Here is an 11398-nt window from a genome sequence, read left to right on the forward strand (position 1 = left end):
GTGGTAAGGGAGTGAAGACTTCATTTATGGTTTTGCTTATTCATCTGGCTACTGTGTGAAATACACATTATTAAGAAATTAAGAGTGAAGCCGGGTACAGTGGCTCACACCTATAATCCCAGCACTTTGGAAGGCTGAGGCAGGTGGATCACCTGAGGTCAGAAGTTCAAGACCAGCCTGGCCAACATGGGGGTACCCCCATCTCTACTAAAAATACAAAATTAGCTGGGTGTGGTGGCACATGCCTACAATCCCAGCTACTCAGGAGGCAAGGCTGAAGAATCACTTGAACCCGGGAGGTGAAGGTTGCAGTGAGCTGAGATTGTACCACTGCACTCCAGCCTAGGCGACAACAGTGAAACTCTGTCTCAAAAAAAAAAAAAAAAATTAAGAGTGAAGACAATGTAACTAGGTGGGAAGCTACTATAATATTCTAGAAGAGATGTCCATGGCTTAACTAGGCTAGAAACTGGAGATTCAGAGAAATGAAAATTTGAGATGTTTCAGAATTAGGCCATACATGTCAAAGTTAAAAGATAAAGAAAAAGCAGTATGAGGCTTAAGTTTTTCCCTTCAGCAACTGGGTTGAAGATCTTGCGATATGCTAGAAGTGGCACAGGTCTGTAGGGGTTAAATTTATTCCTAAATTTTTTTTTTATACTACTGTAAATAACACTGTTTTCTTAATTCAATTTTTTAAATTAATTGTTAAGATTTTAGAAATACCATTATTCTTGTGTATTGATCTTGTGTCCTACAACCTTGCTGAACTTGCCTATTAGTTCTAAGAGTTTTTTAGTGGATTTCTTAAATTTTCTTTATATAAAATCATGACATCTTTAAATGGAGATAGTTTTACTTTTTCCTTTTCAACCTTTTATTCCTTTTTCTTGACTAATTTCCCTGGCTAGAACCTCTAATACAATGTTGAACAGACGTAGCAAGAGTAGACATCATTGTCCTATTCTTGATCACAAGGAGAGAGGTTTCAGTCTTTCACTGCCAGCGCTGTGAATTTTCATTAATGCCCTTTACTCGGTCAAGGAAGTTCCTTTCTATTCCTAGTTTGTTGAGTGTATTTATCATGAAGGGGTGAATCCAGAATTTTGTTTTCCTGAAATCCTACCTACTTAGGAGGGTGAGGCAGGAGGATGGCTTGAGTCCAGAAACTGGAGGCAGCAGTAACCTATGATTGTGCCACTGCACTCCAGCCTCATAAAACTGAGACATCTATTAAACATCCAAGTGGAGAATGTCAGGTATGCCACTAGATATATACATTGTCACTTCATGTAAGAAAGAAAGAGTCACCGGTATACAGACAGTATGTGAAGGCATCATATAGAATGAGATTACCTAAAAAGAGTATGTAGATAGAGAATAAGAAGGAGGCCCAGGATCAAACCTTTGGGTAATCTAACATTGTAAGGATTAATGTGGCCAAGTACAGTGACTCATGCCTGTAATCCCAACACTGTGAGAAGATCACAGGAGTTTGAGACCACACTGGACAACATAGTGAGACCCTGTCTCTACCCTTCATACCCCAAAAAAGGACTGATGTTGATGTGAGGATTAAACGAGGTTGTTTATGTGAAAAGCTTAGCAAGGGCCTGGCACATGACAAGTATTCACTTAAAAACTTAGTGTGCACCAATACTGGAAATGTCGTTGTTTACCATGATCCATATCATATGATTTTTATTTTGTTTTTAACTACAAAAGCTGTCCTTGGAATGTAATTGGGTTTTCATAGAAGATTTTAAAATAGCATTTCACAGGCAATACGTATTTTCTTCTCCCTTTCACCCACTTAAATATATCTCTACCCTAGTCTGAAGTTTCCTAGGATGACCAAAATAGTTCATCCACACAGGAGTGAGTTTACCTAGATAAATATCTAAGAATTTAGCAATAATCAAGTATCTATATTTTGGAAAAATGTTAAAGAAATATAACTTTGGCCCTCCATTAACCTGAGTTCAAGAACTCAGTTTCCTTACCCACTAAGAACATGAATGCGCTCTGTATTGTATTTCAGCGGCGTCAATTCACAGCGTAGAACTTGAAGTGCCTCCAGGACTTTGCCATCCTCCAGGTATTCTAGGTACTTCTGCTGCAGCAGCAAAAACTTCATCCTCTGACATGACAGAAAGCAGCAGTCAGGGGAAAAAAGTTGATGGAAGTTTCAGAAAATGTTTGTGCCTAAACAGAACAGTAGAAACCATTCTACTATGCCCTTTGAAATAACTTTTTATAAAGTTTCAAGATGACTCAAAATAGTTTAGTAGAGCCACAGTAGATTAAATGTGACTTTGCTCAATTCCACATCTTACTAAAACTCTGCTTTGAACAAATAATCTCAAATCAGACTAGATCATTAGTGATCGAAGTATCAGCCTTGGAAAAAATGAATTCTCCTCTCAAAGCAATTTCCTAGAATTTTAGTTCTTGTATAAAAAATTAGAACTATTCCAAGTATTTGAAATTTGCTTTTTAAAAAGTATGACTTTATAACTAGGGCATTGGGGGGTTTTATGCAACAAGTTTTGAGAAGATTAGAGAAAAAAACAGCAAATGAACTACTTAAGTCACAATGTGAAAGAGGGACTAAGTAGACCAGAAAGCAGAACTAGAAACACTCAGAAGAAGCAGAAAAGTGTCTTATTTTGGCTTATCAAAGGTTAAGAGCTGTCCAACAAATGGACTACAAGTTGGTATGCAAAGTATTGAGTTTCCTACGACTAACGCAGCCAAGCATAAGCTTGATGCACTCACTCTCTTCTAGGCAGCTATTAAGGGATGTCTACATTAGATGGTTGAACTTAAAAGTTTTTAAAAAGATTCTATATTGGTACTTGTATATTTCTGACAATCTGATCACTAATGCATTTAAAAATGAAGAACAGGAAATTATTATTAGCTCTTTTCTCCCCTAAACCTAATAACCAAATACTTTTAAATGCTACTTTATTATTTTACTTTCAACTTGGTCACAATCTTAGCAGTTTTTTACAAGAGAAAAGAGATGTTTATAAATATTTCAAAACTTCTTTTAAACCTTAAACCTAATTAAGGACCACAGTTTGGAGGGACCTTTTCATCATTATTTGGTACTTGTGGAGCTTGAGCAAGTCAATTGATGTAAACAGAAAAGACGTAGGTAGGGAATGTTAGTTACATTCACAGACTCCCAGGAATACAGTGGTAAAGATCTCAAGCCCACTTAAAATTAAAACTTAAAGTATAATTTTTCTTGTTTGTAAGATGCTTTTTTTCTTTTCTGAGACAGAGTCTCACTGTGGTCCAGGCTGGAGCGCAGTGGTGCCATCTCGGCTTATTGTAACCTCTGCCTCCTGGGTTCACACGGTTCTCCTGCCTCAGCCTCCCAAGTAGCTGGGATTATAGGCACCCGCCACCACACCCAGCTAATTTTTGTATTTTCAGTAGAGATAGGGTTTTGCCATGTTGGCCAGGCTGGTCTCTAACTCCTGACCTCAAGTGATCTGCCCACCTTGGCCTCCCAAAGTGCTGGGATTATAGGCATGAGCCACTGCACCTGGCCCAAAATGCTTACTTTAAAACCATAAAAAAGTACACTGCTGTCACGAAATGCTGTGGAGAAATTACCATTTATTTGTAGAATTAACAGTGTAATAAACTGCTCTACAAGATTTTCTATCAAGGAGTATTTAGAAGAGAGATAAATTATAAACTTATGAAAGTGGTTTCTAGAGAAAGCAAGCAATAATAAACCCTCTCATATAAGTTAGGCATGTATTTCAATACATCCTTTATAAGATACATTGCTTATGCTTGATACAAATCTCATCTTAAATATATGGCTAAGGAACAGAAAAAAATTCAAACTGAGACACTCCTGTAACTCTAGGAAAATTACACTTACCAAATTTTACATATAAATTTAGAATGACTAATGGATGTTTCAGAAATACATTAATTACCAAGATGCCCTGAAAAGTACATTACTGTACATATAGCCTGAAGTTAACCTTTCTATGTTAAATGAAAAAACTTTGATATTCACCTGGTCACAGAAAGCAAAAACTAAACAATGCAAAAAAAAAAAAAAAAAAAACTAAAAATAAAAAAATGTTATATTTGAAGTTATTCTGGATATTTGCACCATTTTAGCTTCTGAAAAAAATCCAACTATGAAATGAAGACCTCATATATTTTCATTTATCAATAAAATGTTAAAAGTTTCATTCCACCGGGCGCGGTGGCTCATGCCTGTAATCCCAGCACTTGGGGAGGCCGAGGCGGATGTATCACGAGGTCAGCAGTTCGAGACCAGCCTGACAAACATGGTGAAACCCCGTCTCTACTTATAAAAAAAAGAAAATACAAAAAAATTAGCTGGGCATGGTGGCGGGCGCCTGTAATCCCAGCTTGCTGGGAGGCTGAGGCAGGAGAATTGCTTGAAACCGGAAGGCGGAGGTTGCAGTGAGCCGAGATTGTGCCACTGCGCTCTAGCCTGGGCAACGAGAGCAAAATTCTGTCCCCCCCCCCCCCCGCCCAAAAAAAAGTTTCATTCCATTTTGTGGTATTTTTTTAAATTCAAACTTGAAAATCATATTCAGTTGCAGAACTTTTTCATTTAAATGCCACATGGAACTGGCCAGAGCATGTGATGTAATTTCTTCACTAAATTTTCTTAGTAACTGGGAATTGAGGGACTTAAAAAAAAATTTCAGGGCAAGTTTTTTATTTACTGAATATTTATATATTTTTTGGTATCAATCATTAGGTTCCTATGCCCATCCCTCCCCCATTCCAATGTGTGTAGGGACAGTGCCCAAAGTGCTGTTTCCCCCTTATTTTCCCACCAAGATCTTGATACAACATGTTACTCTCTTTCTATGGGGCAGAGGTGGGGCAGGAGAACAGAGAAAGGCTGACTAAAACTCTGAGAGAAGCCAATATAAACACGTATTTCTGTATATACAGGGAATGCTATAAAAGTAGCACAAGAGCATTTCTTATGAGTCATTTTATCCAGATCAAGACCAAGAATATTCTCAAACAGATATCAAATCCTGGTATTGTGCATGGCAACTAACATGCTGCTGGCCAAGCACAGCTAGAGATTTGAGAGAAAATGTTTATTCTCCAAAAAATCAGTTGAAGTGTTTGACACATATGATAAGGGTGGGGAGTAAAACTGTATTTTACCTCCCAAAATTTAAAGCACAAAAATGTAAATATAATCTCAAGAAAGCAAAAACCCTATAATTAACAAATAATGCTAAATACTGAAAACACTGTAAAAATCAGACAAAATTAAAGCTTGCTGAGATGGGGACAGGGCTCTACTTTTTTTTTTTTTTTTTTTTTGAGACGGAGTCTTGCTCTGTAGCCCGGGCTGGAGTGCAGTGGCCGGATCTCAGCTCACTGCAAGCTCCGCCTCCCGGGTTTACGCCATTCTCCTGCCTCAGCCTCCCGAGTAACTGGGACTACAGGCGCCTGCCACCTCGCCCGGCTAGTATTTTTTTTTGTATTTTTTTAGTAGAGACGGGGTTTCACCGTGTTAGCCAGGATGGTCTCGATCTCCTGACCTCGTGATCCACCCGTCTCGGCCTCCCAAAGTGCTGGGATTACAGGCTTGAGCCACCGCGCCCGGCCCAGGGCTCTACTAATGTTTATGTTTAAAACAAATCTTGAAGAAATAAAGATAGAAAAATATTAGGAAAATAAACTCTGCTTTATGTCTTTCCCCAGCTCCCAATTAGACCTCTTAAGAGATTATTTCTGGTCTCTAATGATTTTTCACCATCTCTGGGCTCAGCAAGATCTCCTTCTCCATTTTAATATCTAATAAATTTGAAATTGTTAAGTGACTAGGATAAGCTTGAATGATAGTTTCACATTGTAAATTCTGCGGTTGCTACCCTAGTCCACCCAATACTGAATTGCTTTATCCCTTCCTTTGCTCCCATATGATTAAACTGAACTCAACATGAAAGAAAAACCGAGAAATTATGATACTCAGAAAGTTTGGTTCTCAAGGGTCGCCTCCTAGCTAATTCAGTAGTGATTCTAACTCTGGAGTAAGGTTATAACCAAATCTTATCAATTAAATCATGATTTCTCAGAGAAAAGGGGAAACAAATTATATATAAACTTGGCTCTCAAAACTCCTATTTGACTTTAAAATATACTAGTTAATTATAGATGTCAATTTTTGTTAAGCATATTTCCATTACATTAAAAAATAACCAAATATTTCTAGACATAAAAAAAGTTTTCTATTATTGGTCTCGTATACCCATCCAAATTGCCCAGAAATGGCTAAGTACACTTGAATCCAAACTAAAAAATGCTGGTTTGGCCAGGCATGGTGGCTCACGCCTGTAATCCCGGCACTCTGCGATGCTGAGGCGGGTGGATCACCTGAGGTCAGGAGTTCGAGACTAGCCTGGCCAACACGGTGAAATGCCATCTCTACTAAAAATACTAAAAAAATTAGCCGGGCGTGGTGATGGACACCTGTAATTCCAGCTACTTGGAAGGCTGAGGCTGGAGAATCTCTTGAACTCGGGAGTGAGAGGTTGCGGTGAGGCGAGATCACACCACTGCACTCCAGTCTGGGCAATAAGAGAGAAACTCAGTCTCAAAAAAAAAAAAAAAAAAGATGATTCATGAGAGCAACTTCTGCCATTCCTATTACCATTTAACTGGAAACCATTTAAATGGCTGGGTGCGGTGGCTCACACCTGTAATCCCAGCACTTTGGGAGGCTGAGGTGGGCGGATCACAAGGTCAGGAGTTCCAGATCAGCTTGGCCAATATGGTGATACCCCGTCAGTACTAAAAATACAAAAATTAGACGGGCATGGTGGCGTGCGCCTGCAGTCCCAGCTGTTTCGGAGGCTGAGGCAGAAGAATCACTTGAACCCGGGAGGTGGAGGTTGCAGTGAGCCGAGATCACGCCACTGCACCCTAGCATGGGCGACAGAGTGAGACTCTGTCTCAAACAAACAAACAACAACAACAACAAAAAAAAAAAACAAAGGGAGTAGGCTGTAGGGAGAGTGAATTGGGTCAATGAAAACATTCACGCTTAAAAAATAAAGTACAATTTTAGTCTAGACTAAGCCATCAATGTGCCTGGGTATACAATTAAAATAATAATGTTTAAAGAAACCCTAATAGTTGTCTCCTAAGATATTATTACAAATTTAAGCTTATATTAGATTCTCTTCTGGAGATGCAATGGACGAGAAAAGTAAATTTAAACACAATTAGAGAGATGAAGAGCAACTTCAAAAAATGCTGAAATGAATCTTTAAAAGCAATTGATTCATCAACGCTTAAAGTGAGATAAAAGTTGGAACCCCTTTCTTTGTATAAATACCTAAACAGTTTGATGGCATGAGACTCAGCCAGAGATTTAATCTCCATTTTTTTTATTAGATCCTAGAATGTTCTACAGACTCAACAGGCTGTAAAAAGAAAGGATTCCTCCTTATTATCTATAACTATCTTTCTTCAGTTTACATGTTGCCTCTAATGAAGGTTTCTAATCAGATAGTCATAACTGACATCCAATATAGAACTCTCAAATTACTATAAATAAGAAAAAAATAGGAAGTAAGCCTATTAAATTTTTTACCACTAAATTACAGATATAATTTGGGTGAAGCTTAAACAACCTCCAAGAAATCACACACATTTTAAAACAGTCCACAAGCAAGCTCTTTATTGTCAACACACAAGTAGTGCTAACTTGCCCAATGGGAAAGCAACCTTAATTCTTATTTTGGCCATCTAACTGTCTTTATTTTAGCTCATTCAGTCAGAAGCAAAAATTTATGAAGAACTGCTCAATAAAATGTACTTGGGTATTTTTTTTTTTTAAACCCCAAACACACCAGTTGAGGACACTTTAGTTAATGAAAAATTTCCAATCCCTTTGAATATACATGTTTGAATATACTTGAATATACAGTTCATATACATGAACTATTTTAACTTGTTTTTATTTTTAAATTTTACTACAGAATTATTTTATAAGTTAATTTATTACCAATTATCTCACTCAACAGTTTAAAATTTTTAATATTTTAGGTATTTAATGAAATAAAAATAATACACTACATCATCAATTTAAACGAACTTGTATTTGTTCTTGCTTGTCTGAACCTTTAATTCACCTGAAGCCCATTTCTCTAGGATTATATTACTGTATAGAATTACATTGAGTTTGAAAACTTTCGTAACAAGATTTCAAAAAAAAAAAACCACCAAGGCCCTATTTTTATAGAAAGAGACAGAAAAGATTAATGTTTGACCCAATTTAAAAAAAAATCAAAATGTAATAGTCATTTACTAATATTTAACAAACAGCTGGTTTCTCTACTTCACTTCCTATTTGCCTTCTTTCTCTCCCCACCCCCAGACAGGAAACTGCTTTTGACAACAAATGAATCAGCTAGAAGTTAAAAACCCAGCAGCTAGCAGCTGATTCTTCATGGTTTCCAAACTCTAGCACTTAGAAAAACCTTATTTCCTCTCTCCCTCACCACCATCTACTGAAGAATTAAAGCCCATAAGTCTAAAAGATTCATTAAGATTTATGAAAGAGACTAACAGGTTAAACTACTAAATTGATCTTGTCAGGGAAATAAGGCCAGTAAGCAGGGCCTAATGGTCAAATCCGCATACAAACCCTCCACCAGAGTGATACATATTATACAAACTTTGACACTGTCAATTCACACAACTGGAATGCAAGAATGGAAAATGGCCAGCATACCAACGGAGTTGGCTTGAATTAACTATAATTCCCAAAGATTAAAAAAATATAACATATCAGCTTCTTAAGGCTGTATGGATATACACACACCCAAACACATTTTCTCTTTAACCAGCACATTCAGTATTTTAAGTAACATAATAAAAGTATAATTTATCTTTAACTCTATAAACATAAAACTCCTATTAGTAGCACTGAAAGCACGAAGAGCTTTCAATATATTTTTTGTAGAGCTTAATTTATAAAGTTCAAATGACACATTTACTATGTATGATTTTAAAGATATAAAATTCATACTTTAAAACATATACTTATCCTAGTTCACAAATTAAATGAAATTTAACTACTTTTAGGCCTTTTTTTTAAATAAGAGGCAGAAGCCTAGAATTATCAATAACCTATTAAAATAAGCATAAATGTGAAACTAAGAACAAAAGTGTATTTACCACAATTATTCCCAACAACGTTTGAGAGATTTCAAGTGCGCCTCTTACCACAATAGCATGAGGAGAATGCACTAAAGGCTTTAGTTCATTCAGGTCATTTTCTGCCTGTAAAAATTGGTATAAAAGAAAAACAGAAATGTTACAAAATGCACATCAAATCTGTAATTTTAGCAGCAGTCACACAGCTCTATATGCCCTACTTTACCTTATCCCAGTCTCCTTCCATGACATGATTTCGGAATTTGGTAGCAGAAGGATGTTCTAAACGACATCCTGACTCTTGCATGAGGAGATCAACAGTCTGGCTGCAGGAGAGATACAGTGTAAAACAGACCTGACCAACTTTAGGGTTTTAATCTTCCAAATAAACTAATGTCCATGAAAACAGATGCAAAATTTTTAAGCTAGCCTCATGATGAAGAAAAAAATAGCTTTCATGTGCCTGGTTAAACAAACTTTATTTAAAACTGACACCTACATTTTTTTCTAGTCAAGTTAAAAACCTTTCTTGAAACCAGAATCAATATAAGTTCTTCCTAGTGTGCCATTTGATGCCTCAATTTAATGTATAAAGTATAAGATTTCTAAAAATGTGCTGTAACCAACTAGTCAAATAAATGAAAAACCAGGATCTACATACTACATTACTACATTTTGAAAGATCAAAATGATTAGCTTCACACGGTGACAGAGATGACCTGTGTCACTTAAGAGCTTATATATCCAGGTATTATATTGCATAGAAATTCTACTAGGTTAATCTTTAAAATTAAAATAAATCCAGCATCAAAAATCATTCCCTTTCTCTCTATACTAAAAATAGCAAATTTACTATGGTGTAGGTTCCAAACAGTCACGAGTTATTTCCTCCTGCTGCTGTCAGCTTGCTTCTTGTCTCAGTAACATGTTCTGTTAGCATTTACAAAATCTGTTTTCATACTAATCCTTTTCCCTAGAGAATAAAGTGAATTCTTCCTACCACATATTTGTCTTTGAGCACTTAAAAGATTCATCAACTGTATTTTCTTCCCTCGTGTATTCTGGTATCTGAGAACCTTCATTTATCAGTCTTATTTTTTTTTGTGCTTATGTTTCAATGCTTTCTTAATTCAGCTTTAAAACTTAATTTTTAGCTAAACAGTGCGACGATCTGCCTGAAAATCAAAATACTTATGTCACTTTTAAAAAGTTCTGTTCTCCTCCCCACTCCCCAAGAAATCCATAAATGCAAAAGTACACATCGGCTAGCCTGAGAGCTTAATCTACACTCTGAATGTAGGAAACTGACTGCTGCTGCACGTCCTCCCCCCCACCATTTCATTCTGACTCTGCCTCTTGCACCTCCTTCATCAGACACTCCCACCAATCCTACCTTCTACCCCCTTAGTTTTTCTTTGTGTGTATACAAAACGGTGTTTTTTGTCCAAGGTCGCTGTCTACCCTCACCCTATGTTAGGTATACAAGGCCACCTAAATTGTATTTGAAAACAAATGATTCACCAGATCAGATGTCCCCTTTTCAGAGGCGATCATCTTCTTGGTATTAAACTGAGATTTCAGAGTAGTTAGGGTTAGGCCTCTTGTACACACACACAAGGGCCTTTAAACGACATCAACACTGTATCTTCATTATTCCCATCAGATTTATTCAACAACCTCTTTCCAAATGATCCCAGCCCCTCCGTTCCCATAAACACTTGTAGGTGATTGTCTTTCCTGATTGGTAGTTTGCCTGGGTTGTTGTCTGCCACGGTTGGGGGTGGGGAGGTGTCCCACAAAGATGCCTCCAAGATACACTTGAAAAACAAATCCTCCAAGGTTCATTATTTCCACCAGCTCTAATCCACCCCTCCCCCAACACAGAGAGACACACTCCCGCATCTGTCTTTATTGACAGACAATTAAGCTCTGAAGGTGCGTGGGGAGAAGTCATTCTTTGGGTTTCTCCTACCCCTTCCTAACCCCTCAACCGCCTGTCTCATCTCACAATTTGTGAGACTGATTGATTTCCCCCTATTTCCTTTCAGGTCCGCTCCTCCTCCCCGGTCGGCCTGTCTGAGACGCGTCCTCCTGTGTACTGGGCCCTGCGTGCCCAGCACTCATTCTCTTTAACCGAGCTCTTTCAAACCCCCCTCCCCCGCTACCCCTACCCCCCTGGAGCCTCCGTCCCTCG

At 37.6% G+C, this 11398-nt stretch overlaps 1 protein-coding gene across 3 annotated transcripts in view; it reads right to left on the minus strand.

Annotated features, from left to right (window-relative positions):
* The window catches only part of WDR26 (WD repeat domain 26), a 50078-nt gene that overhangs the window by 37534 nt on the left and 1146 nt on the right, over positions 1-11398 (minus strand). For 2 of the 3 annotated variants that reach the window (XM_033197562.1, XM_033197560.1), the window contains exons 2-4: positions 9431-9530; positions 9226-9330; positions 2004-2140 (exon numbers count right to left, since the gene is read on the minus strand). In XM_033197562.1, the coding sequence (XP_033053453.1) occupies positions 2004-2140; positions 9226-9330; positions 9431-9530 (342 nt within the window). The remainder of the gene's footprint in view (positions 1-2003; positions 2141-9225; positions 9331-9430; positions 9531-11398) is intronic. The other variant, XM_033197561.1, reaches the window with a different exon arrangement.

The sequence above is a fragment of the Trachypithecus francoisi genome, unplaced genomic scaffold (assembly GCF_009764315.1).
Source record: "Trachypithecus francoisi isolate TF-2019V2 unplaced genomic scaffold, Tfra_2.0 Lachesis_group5, whole genome shotgun sequence".
NCBI lineage: Eukaryota > Metazoa > Chordata > Mammalia > Primates > Cercopithecidae > Trachypithecus > Trachypithecus francoisi.